We start from the raw sequence: 27,358 nt of genomic DNA, 5'->3' as shown, positions 1-27,358 counted from the left end.
CTCCCCCCCCCTCTCTGTGCCATGCTCCCACATCAAAGATCAACCCCATCAACCCAGATCCCCGCCCATCACTCACTCATCCAACCACAAACACCGCATATGCACGCCGCCAACTTTAATAATCATCAGGCATCAACCATCTCATCCCCCGCAGCAGATCTGCACTGCAAAGGTATGACAACACCACCACATCATGCCGTACAAAATCTCCCCCATAGTCCCAATCATACGTGCACAACAGGAGAGATTCGAGGTATTTTTGATGAACTCTGCTCGGATTTAAGGTGAGTAAAATGTGATTGAGTGTGATGGATCTTGCAGGGGGGGACAAAGCTTGACTTCTGCTACCGTCGGGATGTGTGGAAGGGAGGTCTTGGCTGGTGATGAGGTGGTCGTGCTTCTCAGTGTTTGAGCCTGGGTGTGCAACAACCCCCCGCTCATCACTACCCCAGCATCATTCACACAACATGATGACCAGAGCAGATAGAATATTATTTTGACATTTTTTTCTCTCAAAATATCTGCAAGGAATAGCCAGCCGTAGCTTCCCCATGATCTTGCATCAGATTGCCCATCCAAAAACGCCCCGCCAGAAAATATGCCTTGTGCCCGTTTGCCCAGCCCCATCCATCCAGTTCATAACCCATGCTAATGCCTTTCAAAAAACCAACCCAGAAAAACACCAAAACAGGATATCAAAAAGCCAAAATTCCACCGCATTTCCCATTTCCCCCTGTCATTGCCCTGTCAGTACGAGAGAACCCTCCAAGAGCCCGCTCATCAGTCAGTCCCCCTCTTCCTGGGCAACATCACCCCTGCTTAGTTGTTGCCCCGCTGCGCCTCATACACCCTCATCGCCCTCTCCAACTCCTCCAAGCTGCTCCTGTCCCCGTAGGCGTCCGCCAAAGCGGCATTCTGTCGTCTTCTCTCCAGATCAGCCTGCTCAGCCTCGGCCTGTCGTTGCTGGGCGGCAGCGGCGGAGGTGCGGTAGGTTGAGACGGCTACGTAGCCTGCTGCGAGGGCGCCTGCGAGAGGTGGGACCCTAAACACAAAGAACATGTTGGAAGCTGTTGGACAGAGAGGAGAAAGGGGAAATGAGGGGGAGCATACCACTTGATGCCCCTTGCTACGGGGGATGGTTTGGTAGCCGCGGTGTAGAGGTGAGGAAGGTAAGGGGGGTGCACGCGGGCAGAGGTGGAAAGGAGGCGGGATTGCTGCTGAGTAGAGGCCATTTTTGGTAGAGTAAAGGTGTTCTCTCTCGGTAATCGGTGGTGGTTCGACAGAGTGGTGGTTTGTCGTCCTTGGTAGTTGTAGTAGTACGTAAAATGGGTGGGGGGTGGAAATGTGGTGGTTTGTTACAAGGAACCGAAACAGCACAAAACCAACAAAAAGGGTATCTTGAAGTGCGGGCGAGAACTGTTGAAGTGTGTATAACGAAGCGATGATGTCGAGGTCAGGTCGAGAGGACAGAAATCAGGGACGAAGGGGAGTGTTTATATTCCCACTTCGGTTGCCGCGGGAGGAGGTTGCCCCGTGGGGAAGAAGACGTAGTTGTATGGAGTAGATGCAAGGATGTGATGACAAGAGATCGACAAGCAAATTAGAGCGTGGGGAGGATAAGATACCCCTCTCTCTCTCCGGCGTATGTAGATTCAAGGATAGATGCTTGTAGATGGCCAGCCCAGAAAAGGTGGGAAGTTTCTGGAGGGTGGGACAAAGAGAAGAAAACATGCGAATTGATGTATGGCAAAGGCAGAGCAGGTGCGTTGGGCACAACTGGCAGACTGGCCAGGAGAGAACATGGGCAGAGCGGGAGGAGCAAGTGGTTCGGCATGTGGTGGTTTCTCGTGTGATTAGCGGCCAATGGTGGTGTGTTTGGCCTGTGAAGCGCTCCGCATGTCGTGCCACGAACTGTGGGGTAACCGAGGACAAAACGGCTCTGGTGGGCTTGGTGTTGCGGCCAGCTCCGCTTCCCCGGACAGCTTCCCCAGAGCTCCCCCAGACCCGACCTCGCCCCGGATTGGATTGCCCACTGCTGCTCGGAATGGGTCGTTTTTCCGGACGACCGCGTTACAGGCCTCGGCTTTTCCTGTTGGTGATCCGACACAAAACGCCGCATCTTCAACACCAGTGCACCACCCTTCGAATGTCAAAATAAGCATTGCTGGACCGCTGCGCTAGCAACACTAGAATTTCTCAGATCCAGGCACACGAGGCACGTGCGCGGCAATCTCTCGGTTTGGAGGTTGTTCCGCGACGGGACGCGAACCGACAAGATTTGCCGACCAAAGGGTTACCAAGACACTCTCCTGGATCCCCTGATTATAATCCACAACGTGACCTCTTCCAAGCCTCTTCGGCAGCGTCGGTCGCTAGTTTCAGCTGGCAACTTTACGACAGAGTCTCAGAATTGCTATTTCACTAGCCGCGTCCAACTCCCATCTGCTATGCTAGACCAAAAAGATTTGTCAATGGCTGCTGGGTCCCGAATAGCTTCCAGGGTTAGATAAGGCCAGCTGGCATGGATCGACATCTCGGTCTTTGAACAAGAGAATCAGAAAAGTCTCACGACGCACGCTGCTGGCATCTCAATTTCTCAAAGGTTGTCAGACAGGAGGCCATATGCAGGACCTGTCTCACGAAACAACAGATCGCAAGTCTAGACAAACATAGGCTGATCACTACTAGACGTAGAGAATTGTAGTGTTGCACTAGACGTGCATTGGTCAGCCACATTGATTAACATAACCATATCTTGATTATCTGACCTTGAGTTAAACACCTCACCACCTCTACGCTTTAAAGCCCTTTGATCGACCTCCGAGAAAAAGCTATGGCGGGTCTGGCAGGCTGATCTGATCGGGTAGCAGCATTTTGACGTTGTGTACGTGCCGCCGGTCGTTGCATTACTAGAATTAAACGAAGCAGAAAACCAAACACCACAGCTTCAAGGTTGGGAGGTCAGGGGATAAAAGTCCAGATATCTTGACTCTGATTGGCCATGACGGGCGGCTGCATTGCCAGTATTCCCACTCTCGTGCAGATGCAAGATGTGACGGAAGGCAAAGAACCTGTCCTTGAATGGGAAGGCACTTTTATGCGGAGCTTCCATGGTCTTGTCACTTTTGCAGACGCGAACGAGAGAGCGCTTCCCCGAAATGTAAGCGGACTGAATCTCGCCGATTCTTTCAACCAAGCTGCTCTGATTTTTCAACCTGGTGTTGAACCCCAGCGCTGGGACCACGGCTCCTCTACGACAGATTGACAGCTAAAAACCCTCCGACGGAGACCACGGCCCGACAGATCAACGCCATGGTGCTGCCGTGCATCCTGTCTACCGCAAAAGTCGGCTGGGCTCCATAAGCGATGGTGATGGGCGCCCGCCCAGGTGGCACACGGATATTAATGTTTTATATAGCCAAACCGACGACCCGTCCCAACCACCACCAGCACCGCATTCCAGCTGTGTGTCCTGTCGGGTCTGACGGTATTTTGTTAATCTTTCACTCCGTCATTTCTTGAAGCTGCCGAAGAACGAGAAAAGGCTCCGATTCTGTGATCCCGATATCGATCCTGAGACCGGCGACGACGGACCAAAAGCTTCACGGAAATTTCCTTCCTGAATCCTCAACAATCATCCCGCGGTGACGTGCATTAAATCCCGGTCGACGTCAACGGTCGGCACAGCTCTCCGATGTCAGGACTTTCAGAACCCCAAAGGGGGCCATCCGATGACCCCTCACATTTAGAGCCACCACTACCACCACAGACGAAAAGATCGTCGCCAAAACCACCGCAACCGTCAACACCGGGCCCGATACCGGAAGATGAAGCATTTTCGCAAAAAACAGGCGATGGGAGACGGCAGACAGAGCAATTCCCTGATTCAATCGAGGCTGAGGAGGGCCCTGAGGAAGAAGACGAGTTCTTGGCTGAGGGATGGGACGGGTCGTCCAAGGCTTCGACGTCGGTGACGTCGAGCATTTATGCACATACGTATGAGAATGGGAGGAGATATCATTCTTATCGATATGGGAGGTACCCAATTCCAAATGATGATCAGGAGCAGAATAGGGAGGATATGAAGCATGCGATGATGATGGAGTTGACGGTGGGTTGCCCCTTTGTTGCCCCTTAGGTAATTATTCACTAACATTGATTTGTGTCGAAAGGACGGGAAACTCTACCTTTCACCCATTGGACCCAACCCACAAAAGATCATTGATATTGGGACCGGCACAGGAATCTGGGCTATCGAGATGGGGGACCTGTTCCCTGGGGCTGAAATCTTGGGGCTCGATCTCTCACCGATCCAACCACAGTGGGTGCCGCCAAATGTCAGGTTCATGATTGACGATGTCGAAGACGAGTGGGCGAACGGGTCAGACTGGGACTTTGTGCATTTAAGGGGCATGGCGCTTGTGCTGAGGGATTTGCAGAAGGCGGTGGACCAGATCTATCAGTATGTGTTCCCCTTTTTGCCGATGGAATATGAGGCTGACAAAGCAAACAGACACCTCAAACCAGGAGGCTGGGTCGAATTTCAAGAATCACATGGGGAACCTCGTTGTGACGACGGAACTATGGACCCCGAGACGGACGTGATGAAGAAATTCTGGGCTTTATGTGTGGAAGCTATGGCCAAGTTTGGAATGAATTTGAACATGCCGGCTGTGGTGGGCAACTTTCTTGAACGAGCTGGTTTCGTCAATATTACCTGTGTCAAGAAGAAGACACCAGTGGGAACGTGGCCTAAAGATAAAACGATGAGGTTGATTGGGCTGTATGTGAAAGAGGCCGCGTTGCAGAGCTTATCGGCGCTGGGGAAAGCCTTTGCAAACTTGGGGATGGATGCAGTGGAGAGAGAAGTCTTTAGTGCGAAGGTGAGGGAGGCGGTTATGGATGGGAAGGTGCATAGGTATTATTACTTTTATTTTTGGTTTGCGCAGAAACCGTATGATAATAAGGAGGGTGATGGGGGTGGGGGAGATAGTTGAAGTGGAGTGGGCAGAAAGTATCGAGTTCAAACTGGAAAGCTTGTTCCATTGTGGAAGGCACCACCAAGTGCGCTCCTTCCAGCAGGAAAACACATGTGTACTCCCGTCTAAAATGGTCGCTTGAATCGTTTTCTTCTCAACTCAATACAAATCGCTTGAAATGTTGGTTGATAACCACACCTCTAACTTTTGGCTGGATACAATCATGATCTTTCGCTACCGGGACGCAATCACGAGCAACTCCATGTCACATACAATCTCTGTTACCAAACACACATCCACAGTCTTAGAAGGCGTTTGAATCGAGTCAAAAAAACAACAACTTTCGGTACGTCCTTGACTCTCACAAGTGATCGTCATGTTCCTCTCGACTGAATCGTACAGATTACTCGACCATGTCCATCTCACCACAACGGAGCCTGGACACCACTGCTCAGTCTGGAATCACTATCGCGAGATGTGTCCTGCAGGCAGAAACATCGGATAACATTCAACCCCTTGCCATTTTGGCCTGTGAGCGCTTACAATCGCAATGAGCATCGAGACGCGTCGAAAGATGGAACACAGCGTGGTGCCCACCCCTCCGCCAGCTGTGTTGAGCTTCCTCCAGGTCACGGTTGGATTTGCGGCAAACGACAGTGTGGCCTATTTTGGCCGTAGTCTCGCTGGATTGCATTTCTTGGGTCTAATCTGCAGTCTTGTTTCGGCGATGGATACTTTCAACAGTGGTCTTGCTGTGCACGCGATGTTGGAGGAGTCGGCTGCTGATAAAACGCTCCTGCCAACTGAGAAGCAGATGATTGATTTAGTGAAGAGCATCGAGCCGCGCTGTCATAAAGCTAGTTTTGCGACAGAGGTTGTTGGATGGAACCGACTCCTAACACAGACCGAGACTCACCGAAGCCTGTGTGCTCCCCAGGAAGGCATATTGGCTTTGGTCGATGCATTGCGACAGATCAGCCGTATAGGAGAGACTGAGGTCACTCGCATCGTCATAGAAACTTCTATTTCATTCGCTGCATGGACAGCCGCCTTTACCAAGTGGTGCTTAGGCATCCCTTCCAGCATTGCTCATGCCGATGGTACGGTCGGGCTAGATCAACCCGGCTCAATAGTCCTCATCAGCATAATCCAGAAGGGTCACGTTAGGGATATTTCGACATTCAAGGTGATTACCCATTCTTCAATAGGGGCTTTGTCAGAACTTGTGGCGGGGCCCGGTTCCTCGCCTCCGATATTGGAATGGTCAGGTTGAGTACCTATGGGGACCTACTACTCAACGAAATTGGGCTGAATCATGGTCACGCCAAGCAAGCAATGGAGGAGGCCATACCATATGCTCTTCAGCTAGTTTTACAAAAATTTGAATTCTGGGATAACCCTCTTAACTACCCAAGATCCAACTTGAAGCATCCCAGCTACCAAACCGACAAGGTTCGTGGCCAGAAACTCTCACCACTCCCTGGCGAAAGAACAGTTGGAATGGCATGTGCTCTTCTGTTTAGCGCCACTGCTCCGCCAGATTTTCGCAGTCTCGACCCTCAAACCTTATTACCGACCTTCCCCAGGTGCGCGTCCACACTCAGAACGTTACTTTTCAATCTAAAGAGTTCCTTCGAAAGCTAGCAATTTTGGCCGCGAACATCCTTGCTCTTTCGCTGTACAACACTCCGGACTCTCTTCTTGTCGATCATGGTCACGCTTTATCTCAAACTATCCCGTTTAGCTTTGAAGGGACACTCAATTCGGGTGACCTTTTCCCATGGTGTCTTTTCGGTTTTGCGAAGTGGAAAGACTCAAAATACTCACTATTGGGGATTGCTGCAACACGCTTTAAGCCTGACTGAGCAACAGAAGGTGTATCCTTTCCGATCTTGGCTCATGATGAGTTCCCGCGGCCAGACAGTATGGCATACGATCTATGAAACGAACAAGTACAGTAGTAATGGATATCTGGCTCTTTCGTGGTTTCCGGGCACTATTTGGTTCAAGAAGACCTCATATGACGCTTGCAACTCGGGGCTACCCAGTCTGGCGTTCAACAAAAGGCTCAAACTCAATCCGACGGCTGGCGTCGCTGAGGAAGGAGTTACCAGGCCTGTCGACTACTATCCGAACTATCGAATACACTGGGATGTCGCACTTTCACCACTCCTGTTAGAAATATCGCTAGGCCTACGGAGAGAGAACGGACATCTTTTGGTCACAAGAGATCCCGGAAGAATACTGCAAAATCTAGCAAACGCCCTGATTTTCAACCGATGCGAGCACCCGCCTGATACCAAACTGACTGAACCGGACCCGGCCGCCCGCTTCATAAGTCCGCTCATAGACAGCGAAATTGCTGAAACGACGGGTGATCATGGGCAGGGAACCGAACTTGAAGGTGGCCGTCAGCGAGGCCGTCGTCGTAAGCGCAGACGTGCACGTGGACTCAACGTCGTCAATGTCGTCGCTGTGGACGGGAATGACGAGATGAGATTCTTTGCCCTGTCTGAGCCGCTTGTACCGACGGATTTGAGCTCCGAAACCCAGTCGTTTGTTTATTCTGCGAAAGGAAGCTTGCCTTGGCTGCTGCTTGAAGCTTGCTCGGGAGGTGGGCTCCAAGGTTGTTATTCTATGATGCATCAAGCCTAGTTTTAAGAGACAGGGGGAAAGTCAATAACTCCACGGAACAAGCTTTGTGCAAGGCTATTCATCAATATGTTGCGTATGGGTACAGATCGAGTCCACTCTTTTCGGTGGAACCAGGAATTCGGGTACTTATGGCAAGCAACGGGTGGTCTTTTTTGGACTTGTATCAATGTTGGTGTGGACGTACCGGGGCTGTCGTGTGGGAGGTCTGGAGTACCCCAACCTGCCGAATTTCATTTTGCTTTTTGTTGTTTAATGTTGAGATTTACCAGTAATGTTGATCATCGGTTCCGATCCCTCTTCTCAGAGATCGTCCATGGCTATGGGCAGATGGAGCCTCTTTAGAATTGGGTACCAATATCCAAACAAGAGTACATGCTTGCCCTACGAAGGTACTTCCAGCGATCACGATTGACTCGGGAACAGTGATTTTGAAGGCTTTCACAGGTCAGAAATCCTACGTTGCAGGAGACAAGCGGCTCTTCTCAAACTACCAAACACAGAGCATGTGAACAGGCATCTGACCGCAAGATCCCCAAGGTAGCCTCGGATCCCGAAATGCAACGATCACTATCTCCCGATTCATTTCATACCCCGCTCATTTCAACATCTCAGTGGCTCTCTTGTGAACATGAAATGTTGTGTTGTTATCATGTTCCACCGGCCATCAGGAGGCGGCTTCGATCCAATATCCTCCGATCACGGATACACCAAATCCCTTCATATGCCACAGATATTGATCACGGCTGAGGTTAAAAGACGATCCTACATGAGATGTGTAATCTGTGAGATGTGAACAGCTTAATCGTTTGGACTGTGTTTATTGCCAGGGTGTAACGTAGCAGATTTGACCCAGTGGCCATGTTGTTGGAGTTACCATACTTTTGAGATGAAAGATCGGGTGAAATTCCCCGACTTTTTCCCCTTTTAGTTTTCAAGTTACTGCCTCCGAGAGGAAGGACATGAGATGAGGTGCAGGGATGAGGTGAGTATCGATGTCAGACTATCGCGTCAGGTAAGAACACCACACATGGAAGGAGCGACTCAGTGAGCAGGCAGCCTGAACCAGTTCAATTCTCGAGGTACTTGGGCAGTTATCGAGTTTTTCGAAGATAAAGGGCACGTCAGCAAGCGATTTACAATTCACGATTCACCTCGACAAGCGCCAACCAAGACCTTCAAACCTTTCAATTCCCACAACCTTCGACTTGTTGTTCACCAAAAATGCTTCGATCTCGCAATCTCCTCGCCCTCTGCGGCATCATCCTTTCTCTCTCCAACAAAATCCTCGCGGGCTTCGACCCCATCGCCTCAAACAATATCGCCGTCTACTGGGGTATGTTTCTCTCCCAACTCCCCTCCATCCCCAACTTTTCTCTCCTAATCATCTGAATCCCAGGCCAAAACTCCATCTCCCTCACCTTGGGCGGCCAGCAACGCCTCTCCTACTACTGCGCCAACACCCCCATCAACATCATCCCCCTCGCCTTCCTCTACACGATCAAGACCCCCTCCACGACAATCAACTTTGCCAACGCGGGCGACAATTGCACCCTCTTCTCCGGTAGCCAGCTCCTCTCCTGCCCTCAGCTCGAAGAAGACATCCAAACCTGCCAGACGGCCCACAACAAATCTATACTCTTGTCTATCGGGGGAGCAACCTACACCGAAGGGGGTTTTTCCTCCCCTGCCGAGGCGGTCCAGATGGCGGGGGCGGTATGGGAGATGTTTGGACCGAAGAAGGAGGGGTCAAAGGTGGAGAGACCGTTTGGGGATGCGGTGGTGGATGGGTTTGATATTGACTTGGAGGCTGTGGCGGTGAATATGGTTGATTTTGTGGGGGAGTTGAGGAGGTTGATGGATGCGGATGGTGGGAAGAAAAAGTTTTACATGAGTGGTGCGCCGCAGTGCCCGTTTCCTGATGCGGCGATGGGGGGGTTGATGGATGGGGTGGGGTTTGATTTTGTGATGGTGCAGTTTTATAATAATTGGTGTGGGGTTGATAGTTGGAAGGCTTCTGGGGGTGGTGATGGGAAGGGTGAGAGCCAGTTCAACTTTGAGAGGTGGGATAGATGGGCTAGGGAGGAGAGTAAGAATAAGGGGGTGAAGGTTTTGTTGGGTGTGCCGGGGAGTCAGGCGGCGGGGAGGGGGTATGTGAATGGGGAGGTGTTGAAGGGGGTGGTGGAGTATGTGAAGGGGTTTGAGAGTTTTGGGGGGGTGATGATGTGGTAGGTTCTAATGATGGGGAAGTGTGGGAATGAGAGCTAACGGATTACAAAGGGATATGTCGCAGGTTTATGGGAATACTGGGTTCTTGGACAGTATCCAGGCTGCGCTGGGGAGTGATGGCCAGTCGTCTGGTCAAGGATCCGGTCTGCCGCCCACGCAAACGGCCAGCCAAACAACGATTCCAACCAGTCTACCATCCAGCCAAACGTCATTCGTTACCATTACAACTACTGTTGTTGTCAGCGCGACAGCAACTGGATTTTCCACGGAAGAGGTCCCATCGCCTACGACGGCGTCTGTCAAGTCTACATCGGGCTCGTCAACCCCGACTGGCACACCGGTGCCTCACTGGGGAACATGTGGTGGGATATACCACCTGGGATCGACGGTTTGTGAATCTCCATATCAATGTGTCGTGTTAAGCGTGTGGTATTCACAATGTCTATGAGTGACGCATGGCAAAGACAAATCGCAGGAAGGGCTGGAGGAGGGAGGGAAGGATTTTCCTGTCATGGATTACGATCATGGTTGGATTTGAGATGTATGTTGGCAATGGGTTTGGGATATCTGGGGTATTTGAGTGGGAGTTGGGGTTTAATTGCTTTGTACTTTGAGTTTGTTTTTACTTTCTCTGATATGGCAGTTCTTTTGCCCGCGACGTCATGGTTGCTTCGATCTGGGATCTTCCCCTGAGCTAAAACGGGTGGAGAAAAGAAAGGTAATAATTGGCACTGGCCGCCAGGTGCACCACGTCATGGGTATGGATATAAACAAAAGAAATGAGATGAAAATCACAAACGACATGGAACGCGTCGACGCGTTGATGAGAATATAGATTGCTCTTCAGGTTCTTGACCTTGCACGTGTGGGAACTCGCGCTTGTGAAATTCCCTTCAACTGTTCGCCCACTTTAACCCTATAGCGCGACAACTCGTCTTTGTGGCATCATTTCATCGCACCACGGACGCGCCTGCGCCGTCCGAGTCCCCTTTGGACGAGATCAAGAACGGGCTCTGCGACGCATTGGATCGAATCAAGGCTGCCGGAAGCTTCGCGGCATTTGCCAAATTGACCGAGTCCAGCCTCTACCCGATATCAGTTCGCGATGTTGGCCATGTCGCCCTTCCTCTGGGGGAAGACAGTGCCCAACAACTGATTGAAAAGGCACGTCAAGCCCCCTATGGCAAAGGCACCGAGACCTTTGTCGACACCTCGGTTCGCAACACATGGGAGCTGGATGCAGCCCAATTGGAGCTTCACCCGCAGTGGGAGTCGACCATCAGCGCTGCTTGCAAGCTAGTCGCTCAGCAGCTGGGAATTACTGCTCCCGTGAGGGCCGAACTGTACAAGATGTTGATCTCGAGAAGGGTGCCATGTTCAAGCCTCACACTGAGTTTGTCTCCGATGGTACCCTCTGATGACCTCTCTTTGATGACCAACATGGGGTTACAGTACTGAGAAGATCCCGGGGATGTTTGGTGCTCTTGTCATCTGTCTTCCGTCTGAGCACCAAGGTGGCGACCTCGTTGTGAAGCAACGGGATGTTACCAAGACGTTCAAGACGTCAGAAGTCCGACCGTCGATGGCATGCTGGTTTTCCGATGGCACACACGAGGTCTTGCCTGTCACGTCGGGCATCCGCTGGGGCTTGACGTACAACCTTGGCATTTCCCCTCAGGTCAACCGCCCATCGGCTGCCATGAGATGCACCGGGACTGGATGGTGTTCGAGATGCACTGCGTGCTTGGCTGGACTCCCGGGGCCCGAGCAGCGATGACAAGGAAGCTGACCGTCTGTATTACATGCTGGACCACACATACACTGAGGCCAACCTCGCTTCACAGCCTGAAAGGCGCTGATGTCACCCGAATGCGTTGCTTGGAGGATGTATGCGACAGTCTCAATGCGACCTTGTTATTTGGTGTGATTGAAAGATGGCAACGTGGAGGGTGCGACGATGACGGTGGCGGCTACTACGACCGATATGACCGCCGTAGTAGAAGAGGTTGGGGTAGATACGAGTCGACCGACGAGGATGACGACGGAGGTGACGGTGAAGGCTGGCACGAATTGGTTGACATTATAGACACGAGGTTCAAGACCAAGGAGCTCGCTACGACCGATGGAAACACGCTGCGCGAGAACATGGAGATTGAAGACAGTGACCTGGACAAGAACTTGGTTCACGATTACGAAGACCCTTTCGAGAATACCGCACGCGGGGAGGAAGATTACTCGGGGGTCCACAGGCAACGAGGTATGTCACATGTCTTGACTTCTTTGTATCTACTGAACTGACATATCATGTTTCCTTAGGGAGTCTCCGCGTCACACTGGTATCGCTTGGCGGTTTGTTTTTCCTCTTGTCTTCCGATTGCCCGTCCGACTAATCCTCTGGGATAGGTTGCCGTCATTGTTCCCAATGACGAGGTCGACCAGTTCCTGATCACAGGCACGTCCAAAAAAAAGAGGCACAGGGTCTTCTGCCACGCTACCTTGAGAAGTGCTCCAACCCAGACGTGCGCGAGTCGACAATGAAAATTGTTTGCACCCTCGCACAGCTTGCATGGGCAGCCAAACCGGACCCATACGGCTACATCTTGCAGTCTGATACGCGGGATTTCAACGAAGAGACTGCACTGAAGTTCTTGGCGGCTGTTCTGCAGTAACCGGGAGTACGAACTGTTTGGCCGGTCCATGGGTTGGGTCGGGACCAAGGCCGGGTTCAATCTCGGGACGCTGTTGTTTGATCTCGTCATGAAGGCTGCAGCCGAGGACTCGTTTGATTTTACACAGATTCAAGGATAGGCATGCGTTTATTCAAAGTATGCTCGGTTCAAATGCTGACACTATCCAGTCTCGCCCAGTATATCTTGCCTCGTCCAGCGGCTGTCCGGATGCAACTGTTGACAGTGCTTGGTCGGCCGAGCGATGCTTCATACAATCCTCAGATTGGACAATGGGCCGCCAATGAAGTCGTTCCTGCTGCCTTGGAAGCTTGCCTAGGGGCTAACGTCATGGCGTCGACCGGGACTGCCATTGTCAACATGATCAAGGAATTTCATGATTTTGACTATTTGAAGACAAGGCAAGGCATGATTCTTTCACGCGTGGTCTGACACGCGGGCTGACTTCATACTTAGATTGACCCCAGTCATCGAAAAACAAGCCTCCTTGACACCATTTGCTGCGGCTGCTGTTATGAGAATCATTGAACTAGGCAACGAAGGCGTCTTTAATAAGACTGCGAGCCTGGAGATTTGCAAGCTGCTGCTGCTCGTGTCCGTATTCGATACGATGTCACTCACCAAGCTCCGGACCGTAGAAACAGCAGAGGCCGAGTTCCGCAATGCTTCAAATAGTCGCAGTAACGGCTATCCGTACTACCAAATGAGGCCCATTCGGGACGGTCCATATCAGAATCCTGAGACCTACATCCCACCCAACCTCTTGGCCGAGTGCCTGGCCCGGTGCATCGAACTCAACTGGGACGACCTAGCCATGCGTTTTTCCCCCATGATTGTCGCCAACATTGCCCAGGTCCCGCCTGCCGAATTCCATTACCTCTGGCTCCCCTTCGTCCGCCAACTCATATCTATGCTAGAGGCAGCCAACGTTCCCTTCTCTACTCCCCCGCTACCAAGAGCTTGCGCTTGCTGTCCTGGAAGCATACCAGGAGAAGCAGGTCGGAAAGGAGCCCGGCGGTGCAGAGGCCTATTCCGGCTAGGGTCCTGTAAGGTGTAGCTGCGGTGACTGCGAGGATCTCAACCGGCTCCTCAAAGGAGGGCAGCGCGTTTGGTCACTACGCGACGGCTGAGCAATGGGTTGAACTAGATATGTGTGGACAGACTTGGGGCATAATACGAAACTGTAGGATGCTTTAGAAGTTTTGGTCTGAACATCCACAGAGTGGGAACTGGGAAGTTGGCCTAGGTAAGACAATTCTTGTTAATAATTAATGTACTGATTGCACCTCTGTCAACAGTGTTCAACACGGGAATTTGGCTGGCTCTCTTTGCAAGCATTCCCAGCAAGCTCTTTGCAGTTGTCTTCAAACCATGAAGGAAAGCATTACCTGCAGGCTAGCTCTAGCCGGCCTGGCATCATCCTACCGGAACGGCAAGCACGTACCGTGTCTGAGTGCCGTGAACCAATCCGGTGCCTTCCTCTCCGAAGTCTTGAACCATGATCTTTGGGACAAGACTCAGACGTAACACCATCACTGCTCCAACTTGCTCATCGTCTGCACTATTCTCCGCAATTCGTGCGCCTGGGGCCACTCGGACCGTTCTCCTCATTGCTTTTCTTGTCCATCTCTCACCCTTCTGGTTTCTCTTTCTTGCAAGCCTCTAGGGTTACTAACTTGAAGGCAAGGAACTCATTCTCACCCATCAAGCTTTCAGGAGTCAAGTCCAAGCTTGAACAACCATTACCCCTGCCGTTATCGGGCATAGATGCCAGATTGCTTCACACCCTCTTCCAATTCTGACATGACGCTCGACAGGCACATCGGTTTGACAACTTCTACATGGTGTTCTCTCGTCACTCCCAGCTCCCGCTTCTCGAACTTTCGGCTCTCTCGACTGGAGGGACAGCTATGGCAGTAGCAACCAGGGCGTTTTCCCACTTGGCGCAGAATTGCACCCAACTTATCCCCAGCCAGGGGTTCCGTTCCCCAACTCGAACCAACACTGTACGGATCTGGGTCCGCACCGCTCGACCCGTCTTTTGCTCCTGCTCATATCTCTTCTCGGACATGATAACCGCCCTCCGGACGGGATGTGGGCAGCCACCCCCATTCCGAAACGTTTTTCTTCGCTTTGGCTGCACCCCCCCGCATTCTCGCCATTTTAGCCTCGGTGAGACCCCGTTGATTTTACCCCCGATCCCGCCTCTCGCTAACTGGAAGCGTGTGTGAAGCGATATCTGGAGTACAGCCAAACACCACCACCAGCGTAGCATTCAACAGCTTGCTTGGACGAGAGGAAGCGAAAACATGGGGAAACTCTGAGCTAACCCTGTCTCGCCAAAGCGGCAGATTCCGTTTCCCTCGAGCTAGATCAGAAGAGGTTGTGGTGATGACGACGCCAACGGGTGACAATCCGCTCAGAGTTGTGCTCAACCATCTTTGGCTACATTGACCACATTGGCAGTCACGGAGAACCACGCAGATGCTCTGGCTAACGGAGCTGTTTCTGTCCTAGCGCTCGCGGGTAAACAGCCTCCGAGTTCTTCTACGACTCTACCACGCTTGATTGTATGACCATCCACCACCTCGACGGCACCCTGGCGATCCCAATCAACAAGATCTGGGTGGAGAATGATGCAAGCTGCTGGTCCCGTTGGGTGCGCTCCCCCAGGCCTTTTGCAACCTTGTTGTCCACCCAGTGCTCGTCATGTAGGTCCCGGATAAGCTTATGAAGCTTACGTCGACCTCATTTCTCCGTGGTTGCACTATCCCCCCACAAACCCATCGCAGTCTAGATCGCTCCGAGCACACAACAAGCATCGGTGTCATCGCCTTACCGGCACTTAGTGAGGCTAAAGAGCATGCCAAGACCACACCTGCCGATACCCCTGAATCAGCTGAGATCAGACATAAAAAAATCTGGGGAAGAAAGATGTCGAGAAGTGTCTGATGTCGATGTTTGTCTGATGAAAGCCGCAACTCTGGGCTTTGTGGCTTGGGTACTCGGCCCGCATGCGGTGGACCGGGTTGGCGGAACTGTACAATTCTAAGAAAGGCAATCAGCTGTCTATACAAATCTGCACCATCCGGTTATTTCAACTGACGATATTCGCAGGTCGATCACGACATGTTTACCTCATGTTTGCGGCTAAGCGCCACTCTCCCGTTGGGCGGGAAAATGGGTACGAGTGCGCCCCGATTTCGACATTTACCGGGGACGACGTTACGCGTTGTGAGCCACAAATTGTGCTGCTCACCGTTATTGCTGCTGCAGATGCTGTATGCTGAGTTCCGACTATATTGATGCTTGCCCTTTAATTTGTACCGCACTCTATTCAACCCGCCTCAACGTTGCGCTGCCCGGACGTCGAACTACAACCAGGGGGAGCCAGTGAGGTGATTCACCAGATGGTCAAAAGTCCTGTCCTCTGGGTTGCAATCTCAATATCGGCATCCTTGGCTCAGTCGCGGCCAGACATGGACGAGCTTCTCGACGATTGTGGCGACATCGTTGCATCGTGATTGCGCATGTGAAGCGTCGATGAGGTCTCACGATGGGTATATAAACGTGGTGGACGGTGCAGGTTGGAAGCGGCTTCTCTTCTCGACAGGCTCATCGTCTTCTTCGGCACTTGGGTAGTAAGTTTCAGCTTCTGGGAACAGCCCTCTCAAGACAGACTTCACGATGACTCGCATTCTCATCACCCTCCTCGCTGCGGCTGCGGCCATTCAGCAGGCCATTGCCCTGCCTGTGGCTGATGCCGATGTCGACCTTGTGGCTACTCGTCCCCCCCGCCCGACTGGCCGTCCCACAGGCTTCGTTCCTCCCGTCAAGCCGACCAAGTCTGTGGTTCTTCCGCCCAAGCCTACCAGGTCCGTGGTTCTGCCGCCCAAGCCTACCAAGTCGGTCAAGCCGCCTCCCCCGAAGCCGACCAAGAGCGCTGCTCCTCCCAAGCCGACCAAGCCAGTCCTCCCTCCTAAGCCGACTAAGCCGGTCCTTCCTCCCAAGCCCACCAAGCCGGTCCTCCCCCCCAAGCCCACCAAGTCCAAGGCTGCTCGCGATGAGCCCAAGCCTACCCGCTCCGTCCGCCCTCCCCCCCCCAAGCCGACCAAGTCCGCTGTTGTGCCCCCCAAGCCAACCAAGCCCGTGACTCCTCCCAAGCCCACGAAGCCGGTCCTCCCTCCCAAGCCGACTAAGCCAGTGACTCCCCCCAAGCCTACCAAGCCTGTCACTCCCCCCAAGCCTACCAAGCCTGTCACCCCTCCCAAGCCAACCAAGTCTGTCGTCCTTCCTCCTAAGCCAACCAAGTCTGTCGTCCTTCCCCCCAAGCCGACTCTCTCCGTTGTGCTCCCACCCAAGCCAACTCGCTCGGTTGTGCTCCCGCCCAAGCCAACCAAGCCCCCCGTCTTGACCATCAGCCGCACCGCTCGCCCGCCTCGCCCAACACTGACCAGGACCAAGGCTGCCCGTGAGGAGCCCCCCAAGCCCACCAGGCCAGTCACTCCCCCCAAGCCTACCAAGCCAGTCACACCCCCCAAGCCTACCAAACCGGTCACTCCCCCCAAGCCCACCAAGCCAGTGACCCCTCCCAAGCCAACGAAGCCCGTCACTCCTCCCAAGCCAACCAAGCCAGTGACTCCCCCCAAGCCCACCAAGCCAGTGACCCCTCCCAAGCCAACGAAGCCCGTCACTCCCCCTAAGCCAACGAAGTCCGTCACTCCTCCCAAGCCAACCAAGCCAGTGACTCCCCCCAAGCCCACCAAGCCAGTGACCCCTCCCAAGCCCACCAAGCCAGTCACCCCCCCCAAGCCCACCAAGCCAGTGACTCCCCCCAAGCCGACCGCCACCCGCAGCGCTCGCCCCCTTCCCCCCCTCCCCACCAAGAGCTTCACCCGCGTCCCTCGCCCTACTCCCGCTTAAATCAACACAGGGGGTGTGAAGATTTTGTCTTCTAAGACCAGGCAGAAGCATCAAGGAAGGAAATGGAACTTGTGTAAGAGAGAAAAGGGGTTATTGTCTGACGATGATTGATACTTTTGTGTTACCCAACTTTCGATTCTTTGGGGATGATTGGAAATTGGAAGAATGACAGAAAGAGGATTGTTTGTTTCTTTGAAAAAAAAAAAAGAGATGGACGCAGGGGGTGGTTTTTGACTGAGCAGAACTTTGGATTGCCTATCTATCTATATATCTAGCTAGCTAGCTCAGCTTGCTTGCGCTGTTAAATTTAGAAATTTGTGTGGCTTGAGATATATGACTGTGGGCTTTGTTTCTTTGCCTCTTATAAAAGTGTTACTAGAAACTTGACTCTATTGACCTTGTTGGCGTATTGTCTTATTGAGTTGTGAGGGGGCTTGAGACTGTTTATATTGCGACTTTTTTACCCACTTTAGTTCTAGGAGGACTTTGCTGGGACTGTCGTTTTTGCTATGGATGCGTAGGTAGGTGACTTCTGTACGGGCTCGGGGCCCGATGGAATGCCGGTGATTCTACTGGAAAAGGCTCATAATGGCGCGACTCGTGCCAGGCAGGCAGAATAAACCAGAGATCCTTCAACTAAACACCCTGTGAGGCCATGGTCAGTCATCACTTCCATCCCTTTTTTATCACAACCTTCCCAATCTTTATGAAACATTTAAACAGTGGGAAAAACACACAAATACTGCAACTAAGCCCTCACCGGGGCTTTGAAAGCGTCCTTTCCATGACAGTGACCCGCTCGCAGGCCGCCCTCCACGGAAGACGGGACATGGACACTATAGGCTCGCAGGCCACCTAACAGACACAGGATTGCCCTGATAAGAGGGGCAAAATAGGCCTGTACGGGTGCGAGGCACTAAAAGTAAGGAATAAAAAGTCAATGATTTGTCCAAGGTAGAGTGCGAGTAAAATGGCCACCTTTTATGCATGAACCCCTGAACCCCTGAATCTCCCGTGAGTCCCACTGCCACACCCAAACCCACAGGCCACTGACTGAACCCCAGACCAACACACCAACCATGATTGCATCAAATTAGAGAACAGCCTGATAAAACTTATGTTGACCTCTTTCAAAAGCAAATCTGGTATCTGGTATCATAACATGGATCACTATGACAAACCCCCGCCCCCCCTCCCCCCCCTCCCGGGCCCCCCACTGTTACCTATCATGCCTACTCCTCCCATGGGTCCTCCCCCTCCCTCTTATCCCTCCCCTCCTTCCTGATACTACTCCCAAGACTACCACTCCCACTGCCACTCTCCTGGTGGACAAGCGTGCTCGACCCAGCGCTAGGTTTCCTGGACCCGGTGGGCCTCTCAACACCCCTTTTCCCGCCCCGAGCTCTGTTGGTCTCATTACCCCTATCATCTCTCCGCTCCTGATTATTTCTCCCCGAACCCCCCAACCCCCCTTCTGCCTCAATATCCCTCTCCACCCGGGGGCTCACCACCGGAGTATCCTCCCCACTGCTCCACAAACCCGCCGCATCATCCAAAATATCCCCCGTCGCCCTCCTCCTCTCCCCCGGTCCCCCATGCGCAAAATAATTATACAGCTCCCCCCCGGTATAACTCCCTTCCCTATGCCCAGCAGACCCAATCATATTGAGGTTCCAATTTCGGTGAAACAGTCTCTCATTGTTGTTGTTGTTGTTGTTATCGCAGTTGCAACCAGGAAGATGCCGAAAATGCGGGCACCCCCCAAAGATGTTCCCGTCGGGTAATATTGACGTGGGCATCGTATTGGCTGTCGTGGTAGCAGTGGCTGCTGTCGTCGTTCGTGTCAACGGCGAGGTGATATTATCGATGTGGGTTCGGAGAAACGGGGTGGTGCGACGCTCGCGGGACTTCCGGATGACTTTACCTAGTAGCTCGGCTAGGTTCATTTCAACGCAGAGTTTGACGAGGTAGACGAGGGGGTGTGCTTGCATGTATCTGTTGGGGACGAAAAAAGGTTAGCCTTTTGGTTGTTGGGGGAAACAAGGGGGGGGAGGGCGTACACAGCATCATCCTCCCATGACATCAGAGCAATGATACCCACATCCAGCAACAGCGACACGACCATCATGAACAGGTTAAACGTGTACACCAACTCGTACTTCTTCAGTCCGTTGGCGATCAGCTTTGTGCGGACCATGTACATGAAGTAGATGTTGAGGCAGCAGTCGATGATTAGGAAGAGAGCCTTTTCAACCCTGTCCCAGATGTTGTTGAGGTTGATGAACGTCTCGCTGATCTGGAGGCGGGCGGGGAGCCAGATGCAAAATACGCTGATGTTGATCACGCCGACGGCGAGGCCAACGCCAAGTTTGAGGCGCCGGGCGTCGTCGGGGTTGAAGAAGAGGAGGGAGAGGCGGTTGCAGAGGATTTGGGAAAGGCATTGGATCTGTGAGGCGGGGGTTGGGTGTTAGTGAGGATGGTGATGCTGGGGGGTGGGGGGTGACCGGGAAAGAAGATGGCGGCTCACAGGAGGAATACGTCAAGGGGAGGACGTACCTGAACTACCCAGAGAACGACTGCAAATATTCCATCAGTCAGAAAACCTTTGTGGTCGACGGATAAGCAAGGCCACTTACGAAGACCAAAGAAGATCCAAAAGCTCACCGGGATGATCCCAATGAGGAACAACCAGCTGACGACCGACATGATCACGCAGGCAGTCCACTCCAGCCACACCATGACAATGTAGGCGTTGACCTTGTGTGTATGAAGCCATGACCGCCTGGTCTGGCGGACAGCCTTGGCAAAGCTGAAGCATGCGATGGCTGTCGAGGCTCCCCAGAGGAAGCTGGCGAGGTCCAGCGAGTGCTCGCTGGGTGGATCTGGTTTGTACCAGGGAGGAACAAGTGTTCCCATTGTGGACACGATACTGCCATTATCGAACAAAGATAAAAGTTGTTGTGTTGTTTACAGGTGGGATTTTCTTTCGTGACATCTCACGATGTGTAGCAAGTTGCTCGGCGGCCCCCTTAAATGCTGGCCCCGTGATACCTAAGGCGGCCACGGGGGGAAGAGAGAGGGGGGGGTGGCGTCGCCGGAAGTCCAGTCTGATGGTGACGATTGTATTCGAATGCCTGTTGCTTTCTAGCATTATCTGCGTCAAATGGAAAATAGATTGTTGATTCAGATGGACGTTTGCTGGGAAAACACGATGGCCGGCTTGGCTCTGGCGAGCGTGGCAATGAGATGGCTGGAATCAACAAGAGGACAAAGAGGGGAAGCGGAAAGATCCAACAGAGCCTAGGCCGTCATGGCCGTGCAGAGACGTATAAGGTTTGGCATTGCATCGCACGTGCAGACATGTCCCGAGGCAATTCCGAGTCAGGCCCGGACCATTGGGACAGCTCGGCTGTCTCCTCTCTGCTGCTTGCCGATGTATTCCGACTTGACTTTGGGATAATTAGTAAATTGTTATAGATTGTGCTATGCTGTTTACCTATCAGCGCCCGTGTGTTTGGCTGATATATTTGGCCGATATATGCGCTCCCTCGCCATGTGACCAGCGCATGGATGCGCCCCCCTAGACAACACGTCGTGTACTCTTGCCTCTCTCTACCTCTTCTTCTGTCTCCTCATGTGTCCAACCCTTACTGGATCCGCACATGGACAGTGACAGGACCGTTTCTGGAATGAGGCACAATGCAATCATGATCGTACTTGACGTTGTCCTCATATGTGGTGTTGACGAGCTTGGCCCTTGGAATGATGCGCATGGCGATCAGGGCAGTCATGAGATACACCTCGCAGTAGGCCAAGCTCTCACCAATGCACGACCGGCTGCCCTTGCCAAAGGCAATCAAGAACTTCTGCAGCTTGTAGTTTGGCTTTCCGTCAATCAACCACCGCTCCGGGGAGAAGGAGTGTGGGTTGGGGAAGAGCTCCTCGTCGAAGTGGTTGATCATGCTGGTCATGCCGATGGGAGTGCCTCTGGGGATGACCCATTCAGTCTTGCCATCTCGGGTGCGGTACACCAGGTCCTCGGTACGGGCGATTCTGGCCGATCTGTGCGAGACACCGGGCATCATGCGGAGGGATTCGTGGACAATGGCCCAGAGGTACGGGCGCTGTTCGAGCTCGGCCCACTTGATGTTGGTCGGTGTCAGACCTTGGAGGTCATCCATCAGTTTTCTGTAGGTTTCGGGTTGTTGGAGAAGCCAAAATGTGATGACGGACAGGGTGGCCTTGAACCATGTTAGCGGACAGGGCAGGTAGAAGCCAGGGGACATGAACTTACCGCGGTGGTCTCGGTACCGGCAAGCAAAAAGTTGAACCCCTCACCAGAGAGACGATACATAGTCATCTCCTCCGCAGGGAGAGCCTTGGACTTGACAAGCTCAGCAAACACACGGCCGCCGTTGGGGTCATCCAGAGACGCCTTGATGTAGCCAGGGATGACAGTGCCCATCTGGTGCATCACGTTCTTGATATCCTCGCCCAAATAGTCAGCCACGAGGGGCATCATGTTCGTCATCTTGCGGACCAGGGCGTTGTGCCTCATCAGATAAGCACTCTTCATGAAGGAACCGGTCCATGTCGCAAGATTGGGCTCCCATTGTTCTTGAGCGATGAAGCCCATGGATTCGCCAAAAGCATACTGGGAAATGACGTCGGCGGTAAAGCAGTTGAAGGCCTCCTTGATGTCAAAAGCCTCCTTCCCAGACCAGCGAAGCATCTTGTCAATCGTCAAGTGGCAGAAGTCGAGCACCTCCCCCTCGAGCTTGAACATCTGCTGGCGGGAAAAGAACTTGGACAGGGCACCCTTGCGCGAACGGTGAAGCTCGTGGGGAACAGTCGAAAAGCCCGTCACGGAAACAGGGCCGGCGCCACCCGTGTTGAGCTGATGCTGCCATTTGTCTCTGATGCGTCCAGGACCGGCATAGATCTCATCGGTGAAGTAGGGGTCGGAACAGTGAAGCTCATCCGGGTTGATTCTCACGATTGGGCCTGGATGTAGGGTTCTCTGGTAAGCGAGTGTTGTTTCTTTTTGGGAGGCTTGTTTATCCGACTTACCATAGCGCTTATGCATCTCCTGAATCTTGGGGCCGTATCTTCCCCCGCGAATCCAGTCATGGTAGGCTTCATACGCGTAACTGGCAGCCGCGATCTTGGGCCCGGGGAAGCGGGAGAGAGGATGGAAGGGCGAGATGTTGTACAGGCAAACAAGGATGCGGTAGCCGAGCCAAACGCCAACCACTGACAAAACGGAGGTGAGGGTGATGGCCGATTTGACGCCGTCAGCACTCAAAATGCCTGACATATGTTTCGACTCCATGGTTGATGTCGTAGGAATCCCGTCATCCATCTGCCGAGCTGGGGCACAGCAGTTTGGAGAATCAAAGAAGAACCCAGGAGAAATAAGAAGAGAGGAAAGCGTCCCGGGGAGCTGGAAAAGGGAGGGATCTCCTCGTCAGGACTCCGTGCATGCCACTTTGAAAACTGACAGTTACTCCCTATCACCACACTAGGTCTTACATCCCTCACCGCGACTCCGCTTTTTCATCAGTTGCTAGATCGAAAGAAGCATACGAGGCCCGCCATCTTGGAGACTGACGGCGACGTGGAGGTGAGAGTGGTGAGTTACGTGCTGTTAACTGGCATCCAGCATATTTAGCAAAGTGGTGGCCCACTTGGTTAAACCGGATGCGGGAAGAGACTCCGAGAAAACCGGGCAGGAGTCTCCTCTGGTTCTGCCTGGGCTGTCGATCACGACCACCTCGCTGGCACTGGGGTTCAATAGTTGTTCTGTGACATGGCTTGTCACGTAAAGGCCGCCTCCACGTGAATAGCATATTCCGCCATCGTGGCCGGCAGATACACCAGGACAACCATGATGGTGTTGCTGGCGAGAGCAATGGTGACGGAAAGATGGTTTTCAATGACAAGATTGGACGAGGCTGAAGGGTGTGGGCTGTCAGCATGGGTTCTGGCTGGGGTGACAGGGAGTTCCGAGGAAATGGGGGTGAAGGGGAGGTGAGGAGGTGAGCCTGGCACGTCGTGCCCCTGAATGCGTGCTGCTGCAAAGCCGAAGCGAGGTGAGGGGCAACTTGGTCAAAATGTTGTATCGAGAGGTGGGACTCACGATGCTTTTGGTGGCCGTTGAACTTTCGGCGTCTTTCAGGTTTGGCAACTTGGAGAGTGTCTCAGATGTCTGGACCCTGACGATCAGTTGTCCTGTCCGGATCAGCGGGACCAGGATGGCAAAACGGCAGCGAAGAGCGCGAGATGATTGATATGAGAAAAAGTGGCCGTTGCCGTATCCGTCGAGAGGTGCAGCTTCGACCGCTGATGAAAATCAAAAGGTGAACCTTGTAGTATTCGGGGAGCCGCTGAGAGGCGAAGGATGTGCCAAGCAGCACTAGTGCAGCGGGTCGCAGCGGCACTTAGCGGCCGTGTTTCCGAGTGGAGCAACTGACCAATCCGCTTTCTCCACCGGCCTTCTCTCCCCGCCGTTTTGTCCAGGTTCCCAGTGGGAAAAAGAACTTGTGTTCACTATTCACACGGTTCAACCCTCTCTCTCATTTGCCCATGGCGCCATCCACGAACCCGACCTGCTGGATTGTTGGTGATGGGGCATGCGGCAGAGGAGAAACATGTGACGTTCGGCCGCTGCCAAAGATCTTGAAGGATTGTGTCGGTTCCGGTCGGTCGGGACATTCTTCGACGACCGCCAAGCCAGCCGTTTTCTGGTGTTACCCCCATGTTCCCAGCTCCATCTGCCGAACCACAATTTGCATTTTTGGTCAGGGAATTTGCCCACGACATTTTGAGCGAAAACCGGAAATGCCACCAAAAAGCAGGGGAGTGCATGAAACGAGCTCCATCAGCAGCGCAAAAAGAGCCACCTATCAAGCTCCAAGTGCCCGCTCTTCCCACCGCCAAGAGAATACCAAGACCGACCGCTCCAGCGCCGGTCTTTTCCACGCGGAACTGAGCCGAGAGCCCCGGGGGCATCAACATCAGCTTTTGTCTCATCAGCATTGGCCATATGCTACCTACCTGCTTTCCGTGACCGACCGGCAGGAAAGGGCCCAGAACAAAAAGCACTGTCACGTCTCCGGAGGCTAGTCCGGGTGCCGTTCCGGCCTCCTTGATTTGCCCAGCTTCATTACAGCTCCCTGTTGGCGGAGATGATGGGGAGCTGCTGGGAGGGAAATGCACTGCAACACCGTATCAGTCAGGGCCTCTTCCAGAATGACCGCAAGAAGAAAAAAACGTTGACGCCTTCTTCCTTCGCCTCCCACCCGAAGCCGAAAATCGCGACGGGGGTTGTGTTTGAGAAGAAGCACCCATAACGTCTCTCTGGGGAGAATGCTGATCACTGCTCACAGATGAGCACTTGAGAACTTTCGTTGCTCCTTGCCATTCGTGTCGCTCGTTTAAAATACTTTCTGATCCCACGGCTCGTGCCCAAGCACAGACGGTTGCTCTTCAGATCAACTCTTCGTCACGCTCCTTTGTTTGTTTTACGGCACGACACGGACGGTCCCTACCATACCCCATTGCGATTGTTGGATTTCACAGGCGGTTCTTTGACAGGAGGCTTCAGAGGAAGGGCGACGACAGACACACAGGAACGATGGGCGAAAGGATAAACATCCCCATGGTCGACCGGGCCCGGGACGCCATGATTGCGATATCTTTTTTATGGGTCGTCTTTGGGTTTGTGGTTGCCGGCAGGGTGGTTGCTCGACACAGGGGAATCGGGCTCGGACTCGATGATGTTCTGGCTGTCGCTGCCTTTGTGAGTGCTTCTTGGGGGGATGCTGCCGTGGCTGACGGGTTCTAACCATGGGCAAATTGAACAGTGCCTTACTGGAACCACCATCGGGTTCAATGCTGCAGTCTTTTCTTCTGGTGTAGGGCACGACATGGTCCCAGACTCCCCGCTATTTCCCACACGTGAGTCCATATGCAAGACTGCCAGCGATGGACCGCTGTACTGACAAGTCACAGTCATGAACAACCTGGAGTTCATGATGAAGATTACCTTCATTTTCACCATCGTTTACGTCTGGGCCTTGTTTGCCCTCAAGATGAGCCAGCTGTGGTTTTACCTTCGCGCCTTTTCGGTACATCTCAAAGTCTGGATCTGGATCGTCTCGGGCATTTGCATAGCCTGGGCCATCATCTTCACCTTTGTCTTGACCTTCCTCTGCGACCCCATTGAGCAACAGTGGACACTGATGCGTATCGGCAAATGCATGGACCAAATCTTGGTGTTGAAGTGTGTCATCATGACCAACATCTTGACTGACCTCATGATCATCGTCCTACCCATGCGGACGGTTTGGTCACTGCAAATGAGGACGACAGAAAAGGTTGCCGTTGCTTCGTGCTTTGCCATCGGACTCGCGTATGCAACATTCCCTCCCTCGCCCAATGTTTGTCCCAGCCTAACACTGCATGTCCAGTTGCGTCGTTATCGGCCTCGTCCGCTTTGGTGAAATCTTTGTCATCGACATGATTGGCAACTTCACCGGCACCTCCTTCACCACTTTTATGCTCTGCAGCATCGAACTCATGCTTGCTGGCATCTGCATCAACATTCCGATGCTCCGACCCTTTTACACTCGGTGGAGAAAGAAGTACAAGTCGTCCGCCGACAACTCTGGCTATGCCGACCCCAGCACAGGCCAAGGCGCACGAAGCGGCAAGGCCACGCCATTACCATCAGTCAAGGGCAACTACAATGCTTGGATCGAGTTGGTATGTTTGTTGTATCTTCCATAGACTCCAGCCCAACAATGATGCTGACTGATTTTCCATTAGGAGGACGACAAAGACCGCGACTCGGACAGCAACAACGACGGGTGCTCTGAACGCAAGCTGACAACGTCAACAGCAGCACGCCCTGACCCAGAAGTCGGCTCTCCAACCGAACCCTCGGCCATCCACGTATCGACAAAGTGGACCATCACTCGGGACTAACTTGACCCACCACTCTTGGAGGTTTTGGTCGGTTGTTTTACTTCTTTGTTTTCGGGCAGCGCGGCGGAGGGTTGGATATTTATGGTTGCGTATATATAGACTTTTTTTTTTTCACGGAATCACGGCACGTCTTTCGACATTTTTGGTGGCACAGGAACGGGCCCACGACAGTCCTTTTTTACATCTCTCTCTCTGCTTTTTACGTTCGCTTATATACCCACTTGAAAGCTTTACACTCCTTTAATAGATGTTCATGACCTGCGAGCTGTGTTTTTGGGGTGGTTGAAAGATGCTTCCGGCTTGATCTTGCGCCTTGAGGCGTTGACTTTGCCTCGCAAGGCACACCATCCGGGTTTCCATCGGTTCTATACCCGCTTGGATATATCTTGGCGATTTTTGATGGACCGCGCCGTCTTGTAACACCCGACCTCTCTCCAGCTTCCTCCTAACGTCTGTTGAATGCCTTACACTTTACTGCTCCTCAAGAGTGTGGAAGACACCATCGGAGTTGCATTCGTCCACGCAAAACTTCCGGATTGTAATTGAGCTTGGCCTAACACCGGTCCGTCTTGGTCTCACCGGTGGTCTCTCGATATAGAAACAACTAATATCTACCTAAACAAGATAATACCATATAAATAGCTACAACAAATCTTCGCATGTCCCTATATATCAGCCATCCCCCTCCCCCCCACCCCCGGTTGCCATCTTTCAACACCATCCCTTCCCCCCCCCTTTTTTTTTAAAAAAAATAAAAAACCACCAACCGCATACCCAGCAAACACAACCACTGCCCCATTCACCAGCTTCACTCTAGTCATCAACTTTCCCAAAATTCAAAATGCTCTCAAACCCCTCTACGGCTCTCCTCCTCGCCATTCTTGTCCGCCTGAGCTTGGC

The 27,358-nt window shown here is 52.8% G+C and overlaps 9 protein-coding genes across 9 annotated transcripts; 5 read left to right on the top strand and 4 right to left on the bottom strand.

Annotated features, from left to right (window-relative positions):
* Positions 1-527: 527 nt before the first annotated feature.
* Positions 528-5,174, top strand: QC762_607000 (uncharacterized protein). The gene is made up of 3 exons (XM_062892389.1): positions 528-4,111; positions 4,173-4,462; positions 4,514-5,174. Exons 1-3 carry the CDS (start codon positions 3,695-3,697, stop codon positions 4,995-4,997), a joined length of 1,191 nt encoding a protein of 396 aa, XP_062740923.1. The 5' UTR covers positions 528-3,694; the 3' UTR covers positions 4,998-5,174.
* Positions 563-2,602, bottom strand: QC762_607010 (uncharacterized protein). Its single transcript, XM_062892390.1, has 2 exons — positions 1,111-2,602; positions 563-1,042 (listed from the first exon to the last, which is right to left on the bottom strand). Exons 1-2 carry the CDS (start codon positions 1,230-1,232, stop codon positions 820-822), a joined length of 345 nt encoding a protein of 114 aa, XP_062740924.1. The 5' UTR covers positions 1,233-2,602; the 3' UTR covers positions 563-819.
* Positions 5,175-8,855: 3,681 nt separating the features above from the next.
* On the top strand, positions 8,856-9,863 carry CHT2_2 (Chitinase 2; the record flags this gene model as incomplete). The annotated part of the gene is made up of 2 exons (XM_062892388.1): positions 8,856-8,967; positions 9,031-9,863. The coding sequence occupies 2 exons, from the start codon at positions 8,856-8,858 to the stop codon at positions 9,861-9,863; spliced, it is 945 nt and encodes a 314-aa protein (XP_062740922.1).
* A 751-nt stretch (positions 9,864-10,614) lies between these two features.
* Positions 10,615-11,637, top strand: QC762_606960 (uncharacterized protein; the record flags this gene model as incomplete). Its single annotated transcript, XM_062892387.1, has 3 exons — positions 10,615-10,618; positions 10,783-11,212; positions 11,313-11,637. The coding sequence occupies 3 exons, from the start codon at positions 10,615-10,617 to the stop codon at positions 11,635-11,637; spliced, it is 759 nt and encodes a 252-aa protein (XP_062740921.1).
* A 4,597-nt stretch (positions 11,638-16,234) lies between these two features.
* Positions 16,235-17,470, top strand: QC762_606955 (uncharacterized protein; the record flags this gene model as incomplete). Its single annotated transcript, XM_062892386.1, has 2 exons — positions 16,235-17,043; positions 17,125-17,470. The coding sequence occupies 2 exons, from the start codon at positions 16,235-16,237 to the stop codon at positions 17,468-17,470; spliced, it is 1,155 nt and encodes a 384-aa protein (XP_062740920.1).
* Positions 17,471-18,702: 1,232 nt separating this feature from the next.
* On the bottom strand, positions 18,703-20,386 carry QC762_606950 (uncharacterized protein; the record flags this gene model as incomplete). Its single annotated transcript, XM_062892385.1, has 4 exons — positions 18,703-19,465; positions 19,531-19,916; positions 20,027-20,046; positions 20,107-20,386. The coding sequence occupies 4 exons, from the start codon at positions 20,384-20,386 to the stop codon at positions 18,703-18,705; spliced, it is 1,449 nt and encodes a 482-aa protein (XP_062740919.1).
* Positions 20,387-21,117: 731 nt separating this feature from the next.
* QC762_606940 (uncharacterized protein) lies at positions 21,118-22,832 on the bottom strand (the record flags this gene model as incomplete). Its single annotated transcript, XM_062892384.1, has 3 exons — positions 21,118-21,711; positions 21,765-22,474; positions 22,541-22,832. The coding sequence occupies 3 exons, from the start codon at positions 22,830-22,832 to the stop codon at positions 21,118-21,120; spliced, it is 1,596 nt and encodes a 531-aa protein (XP_062740918.1).
* Positions 22,833-23,287: 455 nt separating this feature from the next.
* On the bottom strand, positions 23,288-24,104 carry QC762_0097900 (uncharacterized protein; the record flags this gene model as incomplete). The annotated part of the gene is made up of 3 exons (XM_062884145.1): positions 23,288-23,424; positions 23,633-23,812; positions 24,074-24,104. The coding sequence occupies 3 exons, from the start codon at positions 24,102-24,104 to the stop codon at positions 23,288-23,290; spliced, it is 348 nt and encodes a 115-aa protein (XP_062740917.1).
* QC762_606935 (uncharacterized protein) lies at positions 24,037-26,647 on the top strand. Its single transcript, XM_062892383.1, has 5 exons — positions 24,037-25,271; positions 25,336-25,429; positions 25,484-25,883; positions 25,942-26,236; positions 26,300-26,647. The coding sequence occupies exons 1-5, from the start codon at positions 25,107-25,109 to the stop codon at positions 26,456-26,458; spliced, it is 1,113 nt and encodes a 370-aa protein (XP_062740916.1). The 5' UTR covers positions 24,037-25,106; the 3' UTR covers positions 26,459-26,647.
* Positions 26,648-27,358: the final 711 nt, after the last annotated feature.

Source organism: Podospora pseudocomata, chromosome 6 (genome assembly GCF_035222375.1).
Source record: "Podospora pseudocomata strain CBS 415.72m chromosome 6, whole genome shotgun sequence".
In the NCBI taxonomy this organism is placed as follows: Eukaryota; Fungi; Ascomycota; class Sordariomycetes; order Sordariales; family Podosporaceae; genus Podospora; species Podospora pseudocomata.
This window is presented reverse-complemented; position numbering and strand designations above follow the sequence as displayed.

What these genes read in the sequence shown, in the direction of transcription:
- QC762_606935 (XM_062892383.1), top strand. Translation starts at nt 25,107, where the DNA reads ATGGGCGAAAGGATAAACATCCCCATGGTCGACCGGGCCCGGGACGCC. An exon ending in TTCTGGCTGTCGCTGCCTTT is followed by an intron (nt 25,272 to 25,335) that starts GTGAGTGCTTCT and finishes CAAATTGAACAG; the next exon opens with TGCCTTACTGGAACCACCAT. An exon ending in TGCTTTGCCATCGGACTCGC is followed by an intron (nt 25,884 to 25,941) that starts GTATGCAACATT and finishes CTGCATGTCCAG; the next exon opens with TTGCGTCGTTATCGGCCTCG.
- QC762_607000 (XM_062892389.1), top strand. Translation starts at nt 3,695, where the DNA reads ATGTCAGGACTTTCAGAACCCCAAAGGGGGCCATCCGATGACCCCTCA. An exon ending in CGATGATGATGGAGTTGACG is followed by an intron (nt 4,112 to 4,172) that starts GTGGGTTGCCCC and finishes TTGTGTCGAAAG; the next exon opens with GACGGGAAACTCTACCTTTC. An exon ending in GCGGTGGACCAGATCTATCA is followed by an intron (nt 4,463 to 4,513) that starts GTATGTGTTCCC and finishes CAAAGCAAACAG; the next exon opens with ACACCTCAAACCAGGAGGCT.
- QC762_607010 (XM_062892390.1), bottom strand. Translation starts at nt 1,232, where the DNA reads ATGGCCTCTACTCAGCAGCAATCCCGCCTCCTTTCCACCTCTGCCCGC. An exon ending in GTAGCAAGGGGCATCAAGTG is followed by an intron (nt 1,043 to 1,110) that starts GTATGCTCCCCC and finishes CTTTGTGTTTAG; the next exon opens with GGTCCCACCTCTCGCAGGCG.